General features: G+C 44.9%; 1 protein-coding gene across 7 annotated transcripts in view; it reads left to right on the forward strand.

Annotated features, from left to right (window-relative positions):
• Positions 1-24,481, forward strand: part of ADGRL3 (adhesion G protein-coupled receptor L3) — a 524,509-nt gene extending 500,028 nt beyond the window's left edge. For 4 of the 7 annotated variants that reach the window (XM_075751366.1, XM_075751367.1, XM_075751368.1 and 1 more), the window contains one exon: positions 14,425-16,171. In XM_075751366.1, the coding sequence (XP_075607481.1) occupies positions 14,425-15,230 (806 nt within the window). In that variant the 3' untranslated portion in view covers positions 15,231-16,171. Of the gene's footprint in view, positions 1-8,846; positions 8,976-14,424; positions 16,172-23,296 lie in introns of those variants that run through there. The other 3 variants (XM_075751372.1, XM_075751370.1, XM_075751371.1) reach the window with 3 other exon arrangements.
• The last annotated feature ends 203 nt before the right edge of the window (positions 24,482-24,684 follow it).

Here is a 24,684-nt window from a genome sequence, read left to right on the forward strand (position 1 = left end):
TGCAGAGGACTTCTCAAAGTTGAGCCCAGGATGGCCCTGGTAGGGGCAGCAGCCTCTGTGACCATCATCTGACAATGTGCAAATCTTATTTCTTCATCATCATTGCTTTAAATCTGAGACACGGCATTTTTCCCCAGAACCTATCTTTTTTGCAGAGTGCTTAACACCGTCCTCGCTCACCATTGCTGAGCCAGCAGGGTCAAGGTGCTGCATGAACCTGAGGGATACAGCAGTCCTTGCCCTCGAGCACCTCCCTTCCCACTGGCTAGCAAAGCCCTCAGTCCTGGGAAATTTAGTCATTGTTTAAAGGGATTCACCAGTCCTGGAGCCTGGAGACTTCTGGTTTAGCCACAAACAACAGCAATGCCGCTTTCCTCCCACCTCTGGAGTATGAATAGTTTGGTTTCTATTCCTTTTTGGTCTGGACTGCCGCTTGAGAAGGGGGTAACAGTTTTTGGAGGTCTGTAAGTGTCCCCTGGCTATTTGGTGGAAATCAAGGGTCAAGAAGCAGGGTGAGAGTCCCTGGCAGCATCTCTCCACTAATCCAGAGCGAACCTGCGCGCTGTTTTCTGGCATCTCATCCAGCCACAGTTTCTTGAGTGATGCAGCTTCTGTTCTTCACTAGGGAGATCGGTGTTCAAGAGTGCTTGCTGTCCCAGCACCACAGATGCTTGTAGTAGTGCTCACAACACCAGGGAGAGCCTGCAAAAGAAATAGCATAGTAGATTTATATCAGGACTTTGAAATTTCCATTTTACCCAGTGAAGGAGGCCATTCCTTTACCTCCTTATCTCATCACCACTGGCGTTTTCCTGATGAAGCTCTTTGGTTTCATCCCCTGTGCTCTTCTTCTTCTGTTCTCTCTTGTAACCTGTACAGACTACACACATCCTCCCCTGACCCCACGGATACCCCTGCCTGGGCCCCATTGCCCAGGTGGAGGGCGTATTTGGAGGGAGTAGTCCACATGCGGTTGCACCGAATCAGCTGAGAGGGATTGCTGTTTGCAAGCCATAAATCTTTGCAGCCCTGTAAAGCGACTGTTGGTTTGGCTAAATGTCAGCATCTGGCCTCAGAATGACCCATCCTGATAATCACATACGAAGTAGAGAAATTCCAGGTAAATGACAGCAGAGGAGTATTTTCTTTTTGTAAGAGAAACTCAGCATCCCTTTGGACTAGCAAATTGCCTCTGCTGTTGGTTTTTTTTCCCCCTTTTTTTTTTTCCAATCAGCTGTACCTTTTATGCCAGGAAAATTATGATTTTCTGCATTGATGATCAAAACTTAGGGAATTTAACTCCTACTTCTGCCTGCGTGCAAAATGAATCCCACTGTCGATTGTCTTGTGGTTTATTTTGCCTCTCTGCTGCCTGGGACTGAGTTAGCTGAGATTTGTTGCAGTGATTTCAGTGAGTGACGTGACATTCTTCCTTTGGGAGGTATTATGAACTGGCTTTGATTTTAGGATTGACAGCCATATAATTGGAAGTTCAGTCATTAGGTGGATCAGATTTAAAGAGGAAAAGTAAGGGCAAGGCAATTTCTGAAATCAGAGCAGGCTTTGGGGAGTATTAGATCCAGCAGAGTATTGCTGCAGAGCAATCTTAATATGATGACTGTGAAGGAGGAAGGAAGAAAGCATGGCTGCTTATATGGATTCCTATTAAGTATGGTCCAATTTCCACCGTAGGCAGAGCTCTCCACACATCTTGGGTAAAAGTTCAGGTCTAACGAGAAAAAGAATAAGCAGGAACAATTAGGGATAATGCATGTGTATAGTCAAGGTACAACGAGGTATAAACCCTTGGAAAGGGTAGTGGTGGTAAAAAGAAAAGTCCCATCCTGGGACAATGTTTCTGCTCCAGGCAGTTGAGAAGGAATCAGTGAGTGGGGAAATATTTATAAATTTATGTAGACTAGCTGTGCATTTCAAACATGGCCTGCAGATTATAATCCAGCAGAAGTGTGTCATCTGAAATGATTTCAGAAGAAAAGAAGGAAAAAAGGGGCAAAGAAATACTTTCCCTCCCCTGTCTCTGCATAAAAGCACGGGATGTTTCATTTGGCAGAAGATGGCCCAGAGCTTAACAACCTCATTTGCTGAAACTCCATTTCACTGCAGTCAGTATTAATAGCTTCTCAATGAATAGATTAGATGCTGCAAGTGACAACAAACCTATTTGAGAGAAATTTAATAGGGAGGTTTATTGAAGTTTATTAACTGATTCCTGTTGACTATTGTAAGAACACAGCTCGATAAATCTAAACGTCAGAGCGTTTGTTGGAGGGAGCCAGGAAAAGTGCTGAAAATACCTGTTGTCCTCCAGCAAATATGTGTGATTTCGCTTTTCATAATTGCATTCATCATTGGAATAAATTGCAAGTGAACACGTGGAAGACCAGGATTTTTTAAATACTTGAAAACTCTGCCTGTAACACAGAAAAGGACACTACTGAATACTGGCAAGGAAAGTCATAAAGAAGACTAGAGCTTTGACTCCTGAAAACCTACTTTGAATGTATATTCTTTCCCCGTGAGTAAAGTGGAATACATAAGTTAGTGCTAAGTGATGTACAGAGCCAGCCAGAATTTACAAACTGAAATCAGTGCAGAGAGGCTATTTCAGTAACAGTTGAGTTAAGGAGATGAGTTATTTACTACAGTTAGGGTAAGGCAGCATATGTTGTGGATTTTTTTAATGGACACTTAGGAGAGGATTCATCTCTAAACATATCGTTGGTGTCTGGGCTAAACTGTGCTCCCTGATAGCTCAGGCTTCAGGGAATGGTCCATGTTCTCCCCGGCTGTTGCTTGTGTCTGCAGGGTGGTCTGAAGTCAAGTATATGAAGTGTGAGAAGTTGAGGGACTTGATTTATGGTGGCTGTGAACAGCAAGATAAGTAGGGTGCTTCAGGAGGCAAAGCAGGCAGGAGTACAGCACTGTGCCCTAGCTCTGTGGGAAGGGAGCTGCGTGGTTAGCAAAATGGGGAGAAAACAGAAAGATTAAGGTTGACCAAAAACAGCAATACGTGCTTTTGTTATGGTTTCTTTCTTCTGAAAACAAAAAAAAGCCCAAGAAAAACTAAATTTTGGGACTGCTGGGTCAGAGTCAATGAAACATTTTGTTACAACTCCGATGTGCTTTTCCTAAGCTATTTATTTATGTTTCTACTCTAATGAAAAGATGACATCATACGGAGAAGTCAAAGTCAGCTTTCATACAAACTACTCTTGGAACAAAAAGTGAAAACGTTTCATTTGGAAAATACTGATTTTTGTATGCACATCTTTGAAGCATTCAGCTGATTCACTAGTTGATCCGATTAAATTTGTTAACTGGTTTGGTCTCCTTTCTCAGCAAAACTGTACTTCTGGCACATCTGCTGGGTGGTGGGGGAAATCTCCCCGTCCCCAATGAGTTTCCACCCTGCTAAAATGCACGTAGCAAGGATATAGAGCTGATTTTGGCGTGCAATTGAAAAGACTGAAGCCAAAGAAGATACACAATGGTGTTGGACATTATCTGTGGACAGATAGTCCCAGCTAAAGCAGTGCTGCTCAAGCCGTTTCAGCCTGGTAGAGCCGTGCTGAATGACATTATTTTTCAGAAAGTCCAGAGGAGCAGTTGGATCCATTTCCCTTCCTGTTGGGTAGACCATGCAGATGATTCAAGTTAACCTAAATGCCTTTGTGTGGCTTTGTCAGCCAGCTGCCCACAAGAAATTATTTGAATTTTGTTCCTGAATGATGCAGTCTAGAGTATGGCAACACGTGCTTGTCATCATCATTTTCATCCTTTGCTTTCATGAGTGCATAAATCATACTTGTGTTTAACAAGGTACAGTTTTCCCTTACAGTCATAACACCAAGCTCTTCCAAAAAAATTATTTCTGCGTTCAGTGCTGTCCTGCATCAAGGACATAAATTTCTATCTTAGAAACGGAAGAAAAAGGTACCATTTGGTTGCATACTGTCATTAAAATAATACCTACTTTCACAGGTGCACAAAGCAGCTAACTAGCTATCTGAATGCTCTGTGTGTACTTACAATGATGGTAAAAATTGTGGGATTTTCGTTTTCTTCATCCTGGGTGGTTTCCCTATCAGATTTTCTCAGTTTGCAAGTCAAAAGTGCAGCCCTCCAGATGCCCCTCTGCACCCTGAGCACAGGCCATGCCTTCTCATAGCCTTTTAAACCTGATAAGAAAGGCTGAATCTTCGGTACTTGGATCATGAGATTCCTGGATGCTGGGAGAGGAGCAGGAGTATCTCTGTTTTACCCAGCTAATACTTGCCTTCTGTAAGAGCATCTTTTTTTTTCTCCTCATGATCACAGTGTGTAAATCCTTCACCTGAGGACATCTGGCATCAAGAAACCTTGAACTGAGCACTGGCATTGCCAGAAACCTGAATTTTAATGTCATTTTGGATATCAGAGTTGACCTGGTAGCTGTATTTTGCACTGAACTTTAATCTTTGGTTGAATATCAGTGGAAACGAGGAGACTAGGGGCTGTAGTTATACCAGTGTGGATGTAGGGAATATTTTTGTAGAGGTGTGAATTCTGCTGTTAAATTCTGTTTGCTGGTTGTGATGATCTCATTGCACTGAACAAGGAGATGCCCAGGTGAGCCTATGGGTTTGAAGCACCATCTTTTTCCCAACCCCAAATTCACATTCCCACATGTAGACAGCACGATAGGTGTTTGGAAACAGAGTACACTTGTTTTCAGTAGGGTGTCTTCAACTAGCAGAACCAAAGGTGCTTCAATGCAGCTGAGTTGAAACAAATAAAACAACTAAACTAACTAAACAAATGAAGAGTGGTGGCTGTGTGCTGGGCTCAGGTGCTTCGGGAGACGGCAAAGGAGGGATTTGTATAGGGAATATTATTGCTGAAATGTAGGGAAGCAAGGACGACACAGGACTACGGGATTTGCTGAGAGAAGTAAGTGTCACACCACAGATGCTGAGAGCCAAGGATCCAGCCGTTAAGTGAATAAATAACAATGAACAACTGCTGCTTGCTGAGGATTTTGGGCACATCGCCAACACCAAGCCAGACAGCTGCCGAGGGTCATGTCCCAGGAGCGTTCTGCTGGGGATGAGATTCAGGACGGTTGATGGGCACCCACAGCCCTGCTCTTTCTGCTTTTCAGGTCCTCGGACACGCACTGACCTTTGCAATCGCAGCCCCGGCATCCGGCCTTTGCTGCGCACCCATACACGGGGCTGCAGAATAAGCCTCTTTGCTTTCTCTCCTGGTATTTTGGGAGAGCATGCCACTTTGATCCCATGCTTGCTTTACTGGGTTTTTGTTGTCTGTTTATTACCAAGGCTATTTTCATGCAAACGGGTTCATAGTTTGGTAGTGTCCCTGTTCCTCCTGCTAGTGCCTTGTCTGCAGACCTAATCGCTTTTCCTAATAGCCTGGTTGGTTGCTATAGCAATGATAAAGTGTTATGAAAAAGGCAGGATGATGCTTAAATGTATGGCTGGTGTTACCTTTTTCTTTCTCCCTCCCGGGAAGGAGAAACCCAATAATGGGGATTTGTTTGGTGTATTATTGTTTTATCTAAAGCTTTAACTATAGGCTCTTTAACACTGCCTCAGTGCAGTCCTCTCTCAGCATCCTTTGAGGCTGGGAATGTTGCAGCTGTAAAGCAGTTAGGGAGAAACAAGAGCCCAAATAAATGACTACAACCTACGTATCATTTTGGTTTTTAAGATGCCAAAGGTTACATTTACTGTGACCCGCAGAGAGTGTGAAGTTTGTTGTGGCCAGCCCACCGTGACAGGAACCTGCTGCAGAGTGCTTAGGGCCCAGTCGGGTTTCTGAAAGTATTGAAAGGTAGCTGAACATGTTAGCAGTGCGTTTGTTTTGTATTTGCATCAGGAGAATTACTCAGGACTGCCATCGAATTGGCATTTTGATCAGTAAATTAAAAAATCTTAATGCCCTTAGCAATCAAGGGAGAGGAAGGTAGAAGATGCAGTATTTTTGCTTAGTAGCTGCATACAGGAATGGGTGGCTGTTTCGTTGTACCAAGCCCCCTCTTTTGCGCACTTGAGAGATCAAAAATGACTTGTTCTGTATTTTCAACTTTTTGCCAAGTTTATAGTCACAATCATGTATCTGCATTAAAAGTTGCCAGAAAAGAAGTTTGTAACAGCTCGGAAGAGCCAGGTTTATGTGAATTTAACTCACTTCAGAGGCCACTGCCCTAGCGAATGTAGGTAGGCAAAGCGCTAAGTGCTGACACAGATTGGTCCCTTCTCCTCCCTTGTCACACCGTGAGAGCATGCCCCATGTGAAACAGCTCGACCTCCCAGCCATGGTGGGATCAGCTTGTTCCCGCCTGCTAGGGATTGCTAGACACAATCAGACGGGCAATATATTGAGTGAGATGCTCTTTCTGGCAGTTAGGATTTAAAGATGCCTCAAGGTAAAGTGTTCAAAACCACATGGTGGGTATGTTCTTCTCCGTATCAAATCTCATAGGGACCAAGTTGGAGATTGGGTTAAATCTCAAATGGGAGGGTTATATCACTTCTGAATTTATGGCTGGCATTAACTCTGGACAGTCCTGTTACTTGCATAAAAGTGTGTCCCTTTTTGTATCTTTTATTGCCCAGCTTGATTAAAAGTGGGATGAAAGCAGAAACAATTTTAATGGACTTAGTACTCATGCTGGTATAAAACTAGTGCAAGAAGAGGAGTGGTTTCTAAAGTCCCTCATCCCAGATGTATGTGAGATTGATAGAAAATACATTACGAGAAAGAAAGAATTGACTCATTTACCTATGAGTTACATTCAAGGTTGCTTAGTTAAGCGTTCATATAATGTTTTCTTACAGGAGACAGCTTTGTTTCCTTATTTCCAAACACAGCAGCTCATCTTGCTTTCCATCAGCATAGCCAAAAATATCAGGTGAGAGAAAACAAGTCTTTTTTTTCCAGCTGCATGTGTCGAGGAGCCTCCCTGGCATGCAGCCCCCATACAGCGCTGCCTCCTACTTTGTCCTGTGCTCAAAAGACCGATTAAGTGATCCACTAATGCCATACACCTGGGGCTGGGAAGGGCTGGGGGAGGATGAGGGAGAGGCAGGAGAGTGGTCTGCTCTCTCCTCTACCAGTGCAGACATGGAGAAATGCCATCCCGGGCAATGGAGCCAGGCCAGCATACGACCACTGCAGCAGGAGGCAGCTCTGGAGGCCTCCACCTAGCCTTAGGTTTGGCCAGTTTTTGCTTTTTATTAAATAATTAGTAGGTGTGAGCTTTTAGAGAGCTCACCACTAAGGGGATTTGTACCAGCCAGAGGTGCTTGGGGCTTATATATCCTCAGCAACTTCATCCCCAAAAAAAAAAAAAAAAAGGAAAGAAAAGGAAAGAAAAATCAGGTTATGAGTTGCAGAGAAGAGATTGTAGCCAGTACCCCACATGCCTCGTAAAGACTGCCTCTGCCATGCCACAGGGCCACCTCCACCCCTAAAAAAGGCAAAAGGGGTCTCCAAGCCCCAGCCATTGATGAAGGTGTCCCTGTCAGGGTTGCTGGGTTTGAGGATTGGCTTTTCGGTCGCTTGTTTGGGTTGGAGCTATCAGTTGTTGGTGACGGCCAACAGTTGTTGGTAACCTGAGCCTTCTGACAGCCCTGTCCTGGCTAGCTCTAGTTGTCCCACCAAAGACTTGCTTTCCTGGTGGAAAGGTTTTGTCTTAACAGTTTAGCCGTGGAGGTAAAAAACGTGGTGTGTCCTTGAGTATTTCTGCTCTAGGTCTCTACTGATGGTGGTGGGAATGGCTCTGGGGGAAAGTTTTTGAGTCAGTCGTCTCTTTGGATCCCAGAGGAGATTGGAAGCAAGGACTTAAGAGGTTTTTTGGTCCTTGTAGGTCAGCTAACAGGTGTGGGGAAGGCTTTGCTTCATGGGTTGATGCCTGCGATAGGAATCAAGGTAGGTCTTGGCAGCCATCTGCCAAGCTGTGATGATCCTGAAAAGTACAAATCCAGAGGCTGCAACTCACAGGGATAAACCAGAGCGGGAGGACAACTGATGGCTCAGTGTTTGGAAACAACAGCAAAGAGGTCCGGGAGTGGGGAAACAAGATGTTTGTGGGGCAAACAGAGAGCCTTGAAATGTGCGATTCCATAGCCGCTCTCGCTCCTGATAGAAACGCCTGATGCAGCCACAGTGCTCTTGCCTTTAAGCGTGGATTTGGGTGGTTGTGGATGTGCTTGACAGTGGTACCAGAGCAGTAGCTGAAGTGAAATTCATCCTCTTAGACATGAGAAACAGCTGCTCTCTAGTAAGTGATGAGAGCCTTTGGAGAGGCTGCAGTCTCCATCCTTTGTTTGTAATTCTGCTTTTTCAATTTTAGATGTGTTGCGAAGGACTGGTAAAAGAGATTCTAGCCCATAGTGGGAGTTGAATGTGCTGTTTTCCGTTAGTCATTATATATTTTTTTTTATTATTCATTTGGCACTTTCCAGAGAGTTTTTTCCCCCCACATTGTGTAGGCTGCCATTTTCCTTTCTTTCTTTGTACCAAGCATGTGGGCATAGCCTTGCTTACACTCCGAGCGACTGGGGAACCACTGTAAATGTAGCTTATCTGCTTTCTGATACATTTTCTTTTGCATTGGTTTGGATTTGTGCATCGTCAGTAACATCTGTTCTGCTTTAGTGGCATACAGTTTTCCAAGTCTAATTAGCTGGCTGCTTGTAATCAGGACTATTTCAACTGTTGTCATTCTGAATGTTCTTTTTCCCTTTTTTTTAATACCACATTTGCCTGATTGACCTTTTTTGTTGTTTTTTTTTCTCTGTCTTTCTATCGGGCTGCTCCAGGAGCCATGGCTAATCATCTTATAACCAATGCTCTGCTTCGTCCTCATGGCACTAACAACCCTTATAATACATTGCTCGGGGAATCGGCGGTCTATAACAACCCTTCTGTCAGCATGTACAACGCACAAGGTGTGCTGGAGTTTCTCTCTAATTTTTCTAGTGAGAATTCCATTTTCTGTGGCTTATTTTGGCCCATTTCTTTCTTTTTTTCTTCTGCCTTTTTTTTTTTTCTCCCCACGCACACACACTTCGTTTTTTTTGGAACTGGGCGCAAAAAAAAGATCCCCTCCCTTTCCTTTCATTTCAATGCATCTTTCCATTTTCCAGAGGCTTTTTTTCCATAAGCGATCAAATTCACTTTGAGAGACCCTTGTCAGTTCTACTCAAAGCATACATAGTGGTTTTGATTTTGATTTTTTTTTCCCAGTCTCCTTGCTTTTGTATTGTTTTGGTCTTGTGTGTGTATTTTGTCGGATGTACCCATTCCTCTCTTTGTTGTCAGCACATTTCCTTGTTAAACCATTCATTTCAGAAACAGGAACATCTCTGAAGGTAAGTGAAGCTAAAATGGCCTTTGACACCAAAGCTGCTCTCGTTTGAAATGGCATAGAGAAATGTGGTCAGTGGCGCACTGGCTCAGGAAAAAAATGCAAAATAAAGCAAAACTGCCCTTGATTTCTAAGAAAAATGACAGCTGAAGCAAGGAGCGTAGGTCAGCTCCAAAGAGCAGAGCTTAGATACTGTAAGAAATGTTTTGCTGTTTGCATTAATACATTTTATATGTGCTATTAGAAAGAAAAAAAAAGAATAATAGAAAAAGGTGTAGGGAAACTAGAAGCTCTTGCTCTTTCAGCAATGGAAAATAAGCAGGTAGAGTCAGTTGCACCTAACAGAAGTTTCTGCTGTAGAAAGTCTCTTGTCATCTATGTGTTTGTCTCTGCTCCGGCTGTGGGAAGGGACCATGTTTGTAAGCTGATGTCCTGATGCTTACGTGAGGGAGAGGCAGATGCATTTAAGCAGGACCTGAGGAGGACCTGGGGAGTGTGGAGCTCTGCCACCTCCTGTCTGTTGGTGGCTCCGTTCTGCTCTGCCACTTCCATGGGATTTTTTTTTTGCTTGCTTGCAACGTGGCTGAATCATTACAGAATAATGCTGTGTTCAAGCACAAGTATGTCAGCACTCTGTCAGGTCTGCACTCCCAATGAAGGCGTTCCTTTCCAGTAAAGGATCTGTTAGGAAGGGAAAAAAAGTGATGGTTATAATGCAAGCAGGAAACCCCCCGCTTTGTACTATATGGCAGCGTATTATTTATGATAGAAATAGAGATACTGAACTGTATCACTAGGGTATTTTCATTCAATGCACAAGAAAGGCACACGCGTTTGACCTTATGGCTGTTCATTAATTTCCTAACCTATGCTAACTTTGTGCAATAAATTTGCTTCCACGAATGCTTTTTTAAAAAGGGCTACTGTTAAACATGAAACGTTCTGAATCTTAAGAACTTCAGTGTACTGCAGATGTCAAAATGAGCTTTGATGTTCTGTATAGTTTCTTGCATGATGGCATTGAGGTTTGGGGGCACTTTTAAATCAAGTGGCAGCAGGTAATGGTGGATCAGCATTTGGCTCAAGACAACTCCTGATGTTCAGGTCTGGGGGCCTCAACTGAACCCAAGTGATTTGAGCAGGAATGTAACAAAGGTTTTATGTGCATTTTAGTAATCTTGTGTTCTAATTTTTAAGACTAGATTCTGATACAGTTACCTGAGCTAACAGCATTTTTTCCACAAAAATAGTGTAATTGATTTGTAAGTGCTATTCAGTGCAACACAGCCAGATGAATAACAGAGAAACCTACCCAGGCTTCACAGGTGGGAGGTGAAGAAAGAGAGTGGGACTAGTACTGATCCTGTTTAAGTCTCTGGAGCTTTGCCATTGACTTCAGAGGGAGCAGAACCCATCCCATTCTTTTCAGGAGGCTGCAAGTTAATTAATGACTGTAGAACTGGTATAGCTATTGCTTGTCAAACTGATTACTGTCCCTAGACAATTACAAACTGTGAATATTAGGAGATCCTGCAGCAGAAATGAAGATTAGCAAAACCAACCAGGCCTAATGGCCTTGGCAGTTCTTTGCGATTTAAGGATGCTGCACTGGCAGGCACGCTGAAGTGATGATAGTGCATTGTAAAAGTAGATGCTGTCACCATCTCTGGGTGTGCCTTGGCTGGTATTGGTGTACGGTGAGGGCATTGCTGGCTAACGTCATCCAACTAACTCATTCCACATCACTAAGGCTATGATTTTTTTGGCACCTTCATCTACCACTTCTGGTGCTGACCCCTGACAGGGACAGGACGCTATAAGAAACCTGGGGCCTGATCCAGTGGGCCCCTTCCTTTCCCCCTCCCCAGTTACGTGTTTGGAGATACCCTCTCTGCTCAAACTGAAGCTGCCCCGTCTGCAGTAGAGACTCACCAGGAGCCGGGAGCCCTAAAAAAAGCCCTTGGAAAGAGACGGGAAATCAGACCCTAAAAGACCCAAGTCCCATTTCCTGGTGGCAAAAGCGATTCCTTGGTGGGACGCAGAGCGTAGAGGAAGGAGGAGATGGTAGGTGGGGGCTCTGGCACCCTACAGCACGTGCCAAGTGCTCACCACCTTTGGCAGCTGACGGATGTGCGCTGGCTCGGTCTCTCGGACACAGGAGTTTCTTGAAACGGCCTAACTGCTTTCGTAAGAGCTAATGTTAAGACACAGCAGCAATCCCATTAACAAGCTCTGGTTTAACCACAGCATGCCACAGATCATTGCAAATTGGAAAGCTGAGAGTTATCACTGGCTCTTCATCTTCATCTCTGGCTCTTCTTGTTTTAACCCTTTCTACTCAATAGCTTCATTTAGCGATGCCACTATTCCTCTTAAAATTTTTGCAAAGCCCATGTAGTTTGCCATGTGTTCAGTTAAAAAAAGAGCAGACATCAAAGTTTGTAAAATGCCAGCAGCCCTGTGATGAGCAAAGTCATACTCTTACAAAGCACTGTTGCAAAGGATGGATGGCAAAACGTTTTTTAGCAAGGAAACGGATTTCAGTTTCAACTGCCAGGGGTTATTATAACAGTAAGTAAAGCTAAAGTAAAGACTTTGGAAGTGACATTGACAGTGTCTGTCTTTTCAAGCATGACCGTTACCAGCTTTAGACTTTTCTTAAATTTCCAGGCATTATTTCTTGATTTGCATTGCACTCTGAACGTTTTATAATGGCATTGGAAAACGTTTTAAATGTGATAATTTTTTAAATAAAAATGTAGTTTATTGAATATTGCGCGTAAAATATTTTTTCTGTCTAAAATGTCAATATTTTTAACCTGAAATAAACCATGTAACAAATTCATGTATTCTGGGCAGTGGAAATTATTTCCGTTAACTCTCTTTTCTGCATATCATCAATTTGCTTTTTACTCATGTTTCTCCTACTGTCGCTGTAAGCTTACTTGTTGTTTTTTCTTTCCTTTTCTTCATGCTGTCGTTTAGAGCCCTACAGAGAGACAAGTATGGGAGTAAAGCTAAACATTGCATATCAAATGTAATTTTTTTTAGTTCACTTTTATTGCATCACATATAGATGATGTAGTTAATAAAGGAAATTCATCCCACAGTTTTGAAATCAAAAGAATATGAATATACATATGTATATATACTTGTATGCGTGTGTATGTGTGTGTATATATATATGTACATGTACATATATATATATATGAGATTAGATGATGCTTTCTTTATTTCTAATTTTTGTGGTACCGTTTACCCAGCATAGTTTCTCATATAACTGTGCGTATGATTTTTTTTAAATGTCACATTTTTATTTGCGAGGTCATGGCATTTTTATAAAGCGTGTTTCATTGCAGACCCCATTTTGTTCTCACCTGCAATGCCTCCATTTTATTTCCCCACCAAACCCCAGCTCTATGCATTGGCAGCAGAAGTGCAGCGCTCAGCACCTCAATGCATACATTCCTCCACGTGACCATCAGACAGACGCTCTTGTACCCATCACCCATTACATACAGTCGTCTCCCCAAAATGCTCACTTTTCATTTCTCCCCAAGCATCGTGACTCGGTTGGAGAGCTTCCACCATGAAAATCAACGGCTTTGCTCTATGTCTGTGATGGCTAGTTGATTTTTTGGCATAGGTCCCTCGTTTGTTGGGAAACCCAGGATATGGCAGCACCCTCTAAGCTTCAGAAACCTAAAAGGTGACCGACACATTCACTCAAAAGCAAGAAGAAAGCCTGCAGTAGTGCTTTCCAGCCCTTGACATGCAGCAACTACTCCATCGCAGATATAGACTGAATCCTGTATTTTCAGAAGGTACACATGCCATGTACCAAGCATGGTATGAGCAACTGTTCATCTGAAATTGTCAGCTAATGGCTCCTCTAATCCACCGCGCCTTGCTGGGAATTGCTTGCCATTTTTTGGCAACATCCGAAGCCCTTAGCTGAAAGGTCGATATGTTATTTCACACATCCCCACGCCTGCACTCCTTCCAAGGAGGCCAGTAATCCCAAAAAAAGAAAGTGTGGCGGCTTAACTGCTGGGCCTGATTTTCTTCTCCCTTGCCCACTCATGCTGCGTTGCTCTCAAAGTGCTTCCCCGCCATCTCCCGTAGCGTGTTGGGAAAGAGCTGAGCTCCAGCCTTACATTGACGGTGTTGAGACACCTATGGAGATGCAATGGGCAGTTAGTTGGGGGGCACCCCAAGACCCCATTACTCCTTGCAGGTTTCCCTGAGCCCACCTTACCATGGGGGTGATGGTACTTGCTGTACCCTCAAATGAACCCTCTGCTTTAGCTTTGCAAGTGAAATGGGAGCTGTTTTTAAAGGCTTCACAAGACCCCACAGCAACTGCCTCCAACATCGATTGTATTAGAAAATCCCCACCCAGCCAGTGCGGAGTAAATAATTTTGGCCGTGCCCTTGTGTCGGGAGAGGTAGGGCATTTAGCCGTGTTCCCAAATAGCCTGGTCCAGGAAACACTTTGTGCCTCTGCCTTGCTAACCCCCAAATTGTGCCATTCAGGCCTTATGCCCTTCCCCTGGCAGCCTGCACAGCAAAAGGGGAGAGCAGATTTATCTTTTTTCCTCCTGGAAGGATACACTCCCAAAGTTTGGGCAAGGGTTAACCTGGGATGCGAATACTTTTCCCTTAGATGGGGGGAGTTTCCCCCTTCCTCCAAAGTACCTGGAGCCAATGGGGACCAGCCCAGGGTCACCTATTTCTCAGCTTCCCTAGAGCAAAACGCAAGAGTTGTATGAGGTGCTGACCAGGAGAGGTTATTCCTCCCTGCTGGCAGCTGCCACATCAAGTTACATACTTGACGGCGCTTTCCATTTTTTCGGTGGGAAGACCTTAAGCTGGTTAGCTGGAGCTGAGTCCTCCTATTTTGGCCGCGACACTCTCCTTGCTGCCGACCCCCAGCAGCCACGGCAGCCTAGGAAGGGGGTTTGAGTGTGCACGTCCCGCGTGAGTGTCCTGTTTGTACAAGTCACCCTCTCTTGTGTAATGTTTTTCAGAGGGGCTTCTGAACAATGCCAGGGATACAAGTGTCACGGATACTCTACCACTGAATGGTAATCACGGCAACAGCTACAGCATCGCCAGCGGCGAGTACCTCAGCAACTGCGTGCAAATCCTTGACCGCGGGTACAACCACACCGAGAATGCCCTCGAGAAAAAGATCCTGAAGGAACTCACCTCCAACTACATCCCTTCCTACCTGAACAACCACGAGCGCTCCAGCGAGCAGAGCCGCAACCTGATGAACAAACTCGTCAACAGCGTGGGCGGAGGGAGCGAGGACGATGCCATCGTGCTGGACGACGCCACCTCCTTCACCCACGAGGAGAGCCTGGGCCTGGAGCTCATCCATGAGGAGTCGGACGCCCCACTGCTGCCCCCCCGGGTGTACTCAGCGGACAACCACCAGCCCCACCTCTACAGCCGGCGGCGCATCCCGCAAGACAACAGTGAGAGCTTTTTCCCCTTGCTGACCAACGAGCACACGGACGACCTCCAGTCGCCCAACAGGGATTCTCTCTACACCAGTATGCCCGCGCTGGCTGGCATGCCCATGACGGAAAGTGTCACCGCCAGCACCCAGACCGATCCCCCACCAGCCAAAAGCAGTGGTGGCGATGCCGACGATGTTTATTACAAAAGCATGCCCAATCTCGGCTCCAGGAACCACGTCCATCAGCTACACACTTATTACCAGCTAGGTCGAGGCAGCAGCGATGGTTTTATAGTCCCGCCAAACAAAGAGGGAACCCCCCCGGACGGCAATGCAAAAGGACCCGCTCACTTGGTCACTAGTCTATAGAAGATTCAGCAAAAATTAAGCAAAGAGACAACAAAAAGCCCCTCTGTAATGCTCGGTTTACTGTTCTGAGTTAATCCAAACAGTGGTAATATTGTGTGTACTCCTAAATCTTCATGCTGTTCAAAAGGAAACTCTCGGACTTTTTTTACTGGAATTTTTAGGCCGGCCTGGAGAAGACAGTAACTGCTGCCCCCTCTTCTCCCCCCATCCTCCTTCCCTCCAGACAGACTTCATTATGTTAATGAAAGAGATAGATAACGGCACACTTTGTGGCCTTCTCAAGTTATGCTGTGTTTGTTTAAACAATCCTTGATGCTGTGTTGCTCTTAATACAGAGGACCTGATTTAAGAGGGAAAAAAAGAAACCCACAAAAAAAAAAGCAAAGAAAAAAAATAAAGGCCAAAAATGTGCATTTGAAACTAGTAGCGATGACGCATCTAGGTGGGAGCGCTGCACAAAAACAAGCTAGCAAAACTCTTTCTTACCAATCCAGATCACGTCATGGGTTTTGGTCACTCACAACTTGGTTTCACCGCAGTGCCCTTTGCTGCGGGAGCAAACAAAACAAAAGCAAATTTAATGAGACAGAAGGGAATCCTAGAATTCTGTGCTAAAGGCATATTTTACGTTTTGCTGTATTAACGGATGATAAAATCTAATGGCAGAAAAAGAGAAGCAAACAATTTCTATGTAATGTACAGATACTAGCATTGCACATATAGTCTGCTTTCTGTTCCTCCAGACTTGCGTCCCTGTTAATGTAGTGGAAAAAAAAAAAAAAGAACTTTTTTCTGTTGTGCTGGTCTTGTAAGTTTGTCTACCAGTAGGAGCAAGGTTTTTCATAACTCCTCCTTTTTTCTTTTTTGTTTTTTAATTTTGTTCTGTCTCTTCCAGCCTCTCCCCTCCATCCCCTCCCCATCCCAGTAAAAACATCTCACTGCAGGGGAAAAAAAAAAAAAAAAAAGAATATCACTTTCTAAGGACCATTTTTAGTAACCCCCATCACCATTTCTTTTCAGCCAAGGCAGTGTTTTTTATTTCCTCACTGTATAACTTTCTTCAGCCGGTGTATTGCCGGCAGACCTTTTAGCAGACTAGAGCAGGGCAAACTTCCCCATTGACATTGCACAACAGATTGTGATGATAATCCTGCGAAGCATCTTTGGCGAGCAGCCCCTCAGCCAGGCCGTGGGGTCACATCCAGGAGCCGAGAGGTTTGGGTTTTTTTTATAGTGGTTGCGGGGCTTCTATAGGCGACGGCCATTTCCCTGGAGGAGTGAAGGGCCTTCACGGCTCCATCTGGTCCCCGGTTTAGGCACTTGTACTGCAGTGGTTAAGAAGAAAATCGATTGACGTGTAGTAAGCGAAAAAGTATTTTGCAGTGATTTTTAAAAAAAAAAGTTTTCTGTTCATTATTTTTCCTAACAGGAAATTTATTTATTTGACAGGATTTTTAAGTAACATAGGCTTTCTGGAGGTAAATTAGCAGCACGGAGTATGAATTCTTCTTTTTCTCTTTTTTCTTTTTTTTTTTTTTAATTTATGATCCATTTTGTACGGTCTCAACAGTTGAATGACCTCATTACTAATATTTGTTGTAAAAGTGAAGCTTGTTTGCCAACCAATAAACAACTGATCACGATTTAGAAGATACTGTATGTATGTACTGTACGATTAATCTCTCTTTTTCTGTTGTTGTTCCTCTCTCCATTACTGTCTTCAGTACGAGTCTCCACTCCTTTACGGCATGGGTGAGCAATGCCAAAGAAAGGAGGCCTAAGCTGAGTGATTTAAGCACAAAGGTTGCGCAGCTACAGCTGACTAGAAATATCAGGGTAGCGGTACTTGTTTAGGGGCAAGAACAACACCGGTCGACATTTGTTGCAGATGATTCTAGGTCTGTTTTGTGCCTACTGTATAAACTAGCTGACAACACGCGGATCATTTGAGTATAGTATTTCATGTGTCGTACCTTTTAATCATTGTAATGATTATTTTTTTTTTTATTTTGGTTCTTCTGAGATTAAAAACTGCTGGTAGCATGTCAAAGAGTAAAACAAGTCCCCGTTAGGCCTCCTCGGTCATTGTTTGCTGTCTCTTTATTTTCTTGCTCTGGGCATATGCAAAGCACCATCGCTGTCCTCGGCCACATCACCCCTCCTGTCCCGCCACTGCTGATGGCTGCTCTCCTCCAGCTGTGCTTTGTTGCTCTCCTCCAACCTCCCCCTTCAAATCCCTTGGGAGGAATTAGGATACATCATCAAGATCTAGAAAGCCACAAAATAGACTAGAAAGGTTGACAGCAAAAATAGCCACCTCTGGACATGCTCGGTACCGATTTTTCATTACACGATTTTTCACAAAGCCTTGGGCTTTGGGGTCTGGTGCTGCCTCCATCCAAGCTGCCTTCATCTAACTCCCATCAAGCTGGGTAAAAGCCAAAAGATTTGGAGCAGGCAGGTGATGAGACAAGATATTCCCAGTGCTGAAGGATAAATGCAGCAGCGGAGGAGCTCCGCTCCATCCCAGGGCTATCCTCTCGTGAGGTGATGCTGCTTGGTGCTGCTCAGCAGGGGCTTGTTGGGGGGAAAACACAGGGGGTGGTGGTATTTGGTGGTATTCATGGCCTACAAAATCATCTGGTTTGAGTCGCCTGAGTTCTTCCTGCAGTCAGGCAATCAGGCCAAAACTTCTTGGGGAGTAAACTTCATTTCTGACCAGACACTGATCACAGCTGTGTCTCTTGCCAGGTCTACATTTTGGCAAGGGAATGTTTCCTGTCGGGAGATTGGGAATCAGCTGGCTTCATAGCAAAAGAGCCACTGGCCAGCCGGATCATACTCTTGCTCTTGATGCTGTCTCCCTGTTTCATATTATTTTCCGTGCCAACAGCAATAGAGCTGGGCAGTGTGTAGTAGACCTATGCATGCAGGCAAAGCAAGCATTTCAGACCCACATGGTCATACCAATCCATGTAGCAGCCCAACGGAGGCTGCTGAGGCTTGAAATACTTGAAGTAACTCTTATTTTGGAAAAAGTAAAATCTCTTTTACTGTATTAGACTCCAAAAAATTAGTTTTCCAGGGATATGGTGGGATTAAATTCATGCAGAGAATGAGATACACCATAGCAAATATTTTCATGATAAAATGGGAGGCAGGTGATTAACGTGACATTTACCAGCATGCCTGAAACTATGCAAGAACAAACCAGTGGTGGATTTGCTATGGCATGATGGTGTTCTACTGAAAAATCTTTGACTTTCTTTCCTCTGAACCATTGTTCATCCTCAGCCTTTCATATTTATCAGTGGACAGGCTGTTTTTTCCCCTCTTCTCCATCCCTTCTCGCTTGACCTTCTCTCCAACATCCTACTATGCACTTTGATTGCAAAAAAACGCTGTTTATTTTCAAGCTGATTATTTCCCTCACCAGGCTGTTCTGGCACCACAGAATTCACTGTTGGTGCTTCTTAAAGCTTTGGAAACAGCTGAATCACAAAACAGGGGAAATAAATATATTTTATTAATTATATTAAGCCAAAAATGGTTTAAGACTAATTTAGGGGTCTTTGGGGGGGGGGGGGGGGGGCAGGATGGATATTGTTTTTTTTCATTATTTTCCCTTGAAAATAGGCTTTTGTTGTGTCAGATAGTTGATTATGGGCATGGTGAAGGTTTCTACTTGTTGATAACAAGCTCAGTAAATACAATTCATATGCAGCTGACAGTGTAGAGGTGTCTTCTGTGCAGACTGCACACGCAAAACTCAAGTCAGTGTTAAGTCCTTGCTGCCTAAAATGCTCCTGGGGTAGGAGGGAGAGCCACAAAACTTCTAAGGCATTTTTTAATGCTAAGCAAAGGCAGATGTGAGAAAACTAACAGCATGATGAAGAGGTAGCAGTGATTATGGTATTAAATCCATACCTGTGCTTGGAGCACGTAACTTTGCAAGCTGAGTCGAAGGGGATAATCACCCATGTACTGGAGGGATCATCTTTTTTAGAGCTTTGTTTAATAAAAAAACCTAAACAAACAAACAAAAAAACCCAACAGATTTGCCTTATAGGGAGAAGATTAAAGCTTCATTGTTCAACTGCAACAAGCATCCCACTTTCAATGAAAACCGAACAGAATAGAGGCAAACAGGCAGTGCTCGGTCCAATGAAAACATCACCTTGATACATAGACACCTCTTTCTGAAATACGGGACCACCTTTGGGAGGCATGGGTTGCCATGCATGTTTGGAGTGAGGATTGTCGATGTTGATCCCTTGCTTGAGGTGTCCTTTTGAAAACCCTTGCTTGCAGGCAGGAAGAGGAGGACAAAGTGTGAGACTCTGTGCCTTGCATTTTCCTGCAAATCATCTTGGGATGCTTTGCAAGTTGTGAATCCCTTTTTTTCTCTTGCTCCTTCTAATTTGTGCAGGGTTATTTGTCCTGTGTAATTCCATTGCAGACTGCCCCGTAACGAGCTGATGCACCAGTTTACTGTGCAATTGCTGTTTTCTACTGCTTAAGGACACTTTGGCTCCAACAGGCAATGCCTGCCCATTTTCTGCAAGAGCCATAAGAGACCATAAAGATCTCCCCAAAACATGTGAAGGAGAGACACAAGGGGAAAGACAAGCCAAGAAAGACTTTAGCCTGGAGGGTTGCTGGAGATGGGGGGGAATTCGTCACAGCTTTGGAGGCACTGTGTAGGCAATATTACTTATCATGTTGCTGCTTCTTTCCCCCTGTTGATTGCATTTAATTCCCTGAAATCTGTGGTGGTTAACCAATCTTTTTCCTTCCTCCCTGCCCCCAGGTAATAAGCGGTGAGATGCTTCAGAGGGCCAGGGGAAACGGTGGCAGTGGTGGGAGGTGCTGAGCTCCAGAGGGTCCTTGCGTGTCTCTATATGTGTCTCTGTTGCCTGCATCCCCTTTCTCTCTTCTCTGTCCAGCTGCCCTTTCTCTCACACACCCCCACGTGCTCTTGGTCTCACTAGTTTATAAAGAATATAATACCCCGCAGACTTGCCTAGACAACAGGCATAAAAAGATAGTTCATCTTATTAAAAAGCTATCTCAGGAAAGCCTAAGAGCACCAGCGTGGTCATCTGTCACACCCTGATCTCTTCACATTTAGAAAGAAAAGTACTTTATTTTTAGCTACCTGCTGCATTCAGCTAGACTCTATGCAAATTTTATTTAATGAATATTTTAGGGTTTAAATAGTCTGTGCTCATGAACATTATATAAATGTCAAGTCATCGCAGGCTCTCCAGTAACAGCGTGGAGAACATCCTGCAGCGTAAAGCTGAAACCAGATAAAATCCATGATTAATGCTCCCAGGGAAGGCAGCGGTGGTCGTGTTAGTGGTGGTTGTCCCTGGCAGGGACATTAGCAGCACGGCCAGGGGAGAGCACCCAAAGGGGCAGCCCCAGGAGGGCAGCAGCACCCCCAGCTCTGCACCGAAAGTCATTTCATTCAGCACAGGCAGCTGGTGTAGGGCCAGTTTTGCTCTTCCAAGGGCTTTTGGCATCCCTAGGGATGCGTGGATCATGCACCAGATCATACGTTGTCCCAGTTCAGGCAGGTTGGTCTGTTCAATGATGAAATACTGAGACTAGCCAGGATAGCTTGGAAATCTTCCTTTTTCACATCAGAATAGCTTTTTTACAGGTGCTTACCCTTTATTGTATTTGGTACGTCAGACAGATGGTGATAGTCTTCTCCAGCAAAATGCCAACAACAACAAAAAAATCGTCCTATTTGCTGTCTTTTCATTTCTTCATCCTCCACGTATTTTCTTTTCTTATATTTCTACTCCTTAAATACGCTGTACACATGTAAAAACCCAAGTTAAAACCTCAATAAAAAAAAAATGGTATAAAGAGCAGTTATTATGTGCTGGAAGCAAATGATTGATATTTGGACAGTGTTGCTTAAAATCCCAAACAACAACTTAAAAGGCACAAACATAGCTGCTGCACAACCTGCTCAGCTGGTGTGCGTGGGAATACTTGTATGGATGACCCTGTATCTCCAACTGCCACTTACAATTGACTGCATCTTACATTACAACTTTGGAAAGGTTATTTCCAGCTGCAGGATGCTCGATGGGTAAATTATGGCTATAATAAAACTGTTTTCAGCCTGTCTTCTCCCACTTCCCTCTGAGGCATCTCAAATAGAGTTTAATTCGGGTCCCCGTGGCAGGAAAGCTCAATGCAGGCGTGAGCCCTGCAGCCTTTGTGTCCCACTGGCAGCAAAGCCTTCGCCTTTCAGCGGGCACAAGCCTGCGGTAACATCCACTGATAAATGTTTTTGGGGGATGGATGTTGAAAAACAAGTGGTCAACGAACCGGGGGGAGGATTTCTGTGTATGCCACTCAGGAGGCAGCAGCACCTCGCCCCGGGCATCTCTTAGCACTTGGTTGCACAAAAGCTGCAAGGGGGAGGGGAGTGGGAAAATGGACTTTGGCTGGGGGATAATAAAAGAAGCAGCCCCTAAATTCTGGCAAGGCTTCATACTTTGCCTGAAATGTGCCAAAAGCGGTTTCTCATCTATTTTCTGTAGGCAGCCAGAGAGAAGCATGGAGTCATATGGGATTAGCCCGTGTGCAACAGGAGGACAATTTGAGGCAGGCTGGAGGCTTGCTGTGGCTGTCGGGTGCCTGCTCTGGCTGGCCTCTGGTTTCCTCACCTTAAAGAAAAAAAGGAAAGAAGGTTTTATGGTTTGCTGCCAAGGACCTTAGCAGCTCTTTTTTGAGAGGGTCTCTCCCTGATAAAGAGATGAGCTGCAAGTGTCTGGGCTCTGCCCTTTGGTCACCTCCACCTCACCCTCCTCCTTGCTTGTGTTGCTACCATTCATACATATAGATAAAAGGCCTCATTGCTTAAGGTGCTGTTGATATCAGCCAGAAAGAGTGCTTCATATTAAATAGGTGGGATTTTTGATTATTTTTTTTCCCCTGAGATACACTGTGCACCCGGGCATTTTTTGCTGCTAGCAGTCTGCGCTGCAATGCAAAGCAGACCAGTGACCTAGCAGCAGCAGAAACAAAAGGAGAAAATGTATTCCACTGCTTGGGGGGAAAAAAAAAAAAAAGAGATGAGCAACAAGGAAAGGATGAAAGTCCCTCCTTTTCAGGAAAAACTCAAAAGAACAGCCAAAATAGCCAAGCTGGGAAATGCCCAAAAAGTTACTTGCTCTGCCCCATACACTTTCCCTGTGATATTTTCTACGCTGCCATGCAGAGCAGCACAGATTTGCTGGCCCTTGGGTGGGTGGGCGATGGGTTGAAATGGTTTACACTTAGAAAAAGGCTGCAGGACAACTCTTAATTCTTCTTGAATGTGTCTAGCCTATTTTAACCTCTCCCTGAAATATTATTTCTAAAAAAGCCTGCATGTGTGCACCCCAAATTGCACGAGGCTGCCTCTTCCCAACCTGCGTGTGTAAAAGGAGGCATTTTCCTCCCCAGGGCTGCAATGATTATAGAGGCAGCTGTAAAGCAGAGCACTCAGGATGTGAAGTGCCCTTCAGCTAATGTCTGATAGCAAAACAAATCTGTTTACTCTGCAGTCATTTATACTGACTATTTGTATTAAGGCGGGGGGGGGGGACCACAAAAAAATGCAGTTTGCTCAAACAAGCCCTATTGGGCTGGTACAAGCCGGTGGTTGCAGCTCGGCTCTGGGCTCTCCTTGCTTGAGCTGAGCTAAACCCCGAGGAGAAAAGAGGCACCTCAGCATCGCCCTTCATCCAGAGAGCGGTGGGCAGCATCAATGAGGACTGATGCTGCTGGTCCTCGCAGCATTTAACAAATAACTGGCTTATGTGGGGACAAATCCAGGCAAATCTGTAACACTGGCTTCAGCAAAAAGAGTGGGAGGAGGTTCCTGATGAGATGCTGGCCCCTAAGTACATTAACCTGCTCTGAGTAAGCCTTCTCTTTCGAGGCAAGCCTGGGCATTCTGTGCTTTGTTTGAGGGTGGAAATGGTCTTAAAAATAGCTGGTGGCTGCTGCATGGTCCTGCTTTGGGGCTTTACCTGCTCTCCCCTTGTTTTCCACAGAAAGCGGAAGGACGCCCAAGCAGGAGCCAGTCTTCAGGCGAGTCACCATGGAAGACAGTGTCATCTAGCGTCTGGGGCACTCAACGAGCCTGCCCTGGCAAGCCCATGCTGGTGCACCGCCTCAGCTCCTCTGTGCCTCGGTTTACCCATCCCTCACTCGGGATCATGCAACAGGAGAGGCCGCAGAAACTAGGCTTGACCAAAATCCTCGGCAAACCCTCACGTCCCCAAGGAGAAAAGAGCCCAGCTGAGATTCCCACTGCCCCACGCATGGCAGCGCCCTGGGAAGTGCCCTTGCCGCTTGGTCGGTTGCTTTTTTTTAAGATGAATAGAACGGGTGAAAAATGTCTTTTGTAATAAGAAATCAGTTTCATCTGCTCCAAATGTTGGCTTTGCAACTTGAAAACACTTAAAGATGGCTGAGCATGCTCAACCCCCCATCCTGAGCCCCTCTCTGTGCTCACAAGCTGGGCTGTATAAAGGCAACCCCGCCAGATCCAGGTCCCTGTTGTAAATACAGGGGTATTGAGAGGTAATGAGGGAAGGAAAAGAGGGACGAAGAAATAGTCCTTACGCCAGAAGAAGCTGAACTTGCCAGCAGAGTACTGTCAAGCAAAGCTGTTGCTTGTAAATAGGGACCGGTGCACGTGTCGAGCAAAGCTGTTGCTTGTAAATAGGGACCACAGCACGTGTCCAGCAGCAGCTCCACTTGGTAAAAGCTTCTGGGGGAAAAGCTGCTCAGATTTTATTGTCTTGTGTAAATAGAGATATTTTTTTGAAAAAAAATGAGCCTTAGTATCTTGAAGATATCGTTTCTCAATAAGCTCAGCTGGGGATGGATATACAGGAAACCACGGCATCTGCCCAGTGGAGGCTGGCGTGGGGTCTCACAGCTGAGCTGTGCTGCCGCCGCGGGCACAGGAGGCACCTGAAAGATGACAGATGCGTCCAGCAGAGGACTCAGCAGACGTTTCTCCTTTGTTCCTGTAAACAGTGTGGACTCACTGGGCCCATGGTCTCCACTGGTGTAAATACTCAGCTACAGCCTGCAGAAGACGGGCTGTTTGATGCAGGTGTGGGAGGGGTGGGATGGGCAGAAATCACCGGAGGGGTGCAGACACGATGAGCGTGGTTCCCCCAAGGCTTTTAGCATTAATTAAAAAATAAAAAAAAAAAAAAAAAAAAAAAAGGAAAGAAACCCTGAATACTTGTTAATGTTGTTGGGCCAACTGTTTGGCTGGGTAAATGAAGGCACACATAGACATCTGTGTTCATGTCAGCCAGCTCCTGTATGTGCAGTTCTCCTCAGCATGTGTGCAAATGTGTGTGCAAGACCATGCCCTGCGTGGGTGGCTGCCAGCCAGCGCAGGTCCCTATTTCTGCGTAGC

This window comes from Balearica regulorum, chromosome 4 (assembly GCF_011004875.1).
Source record: "Balearica regulorum gibbericeps isolate bBalReg1 chromosome 4, bBalReg1.pri, whole genome shotgun sequence".
Taxonomy (NCBI): Eukaryota; Metazoa; Chordata; class Aves; order Gruiformes; family Gruidae; genus Balearica; species Balearica regulorum.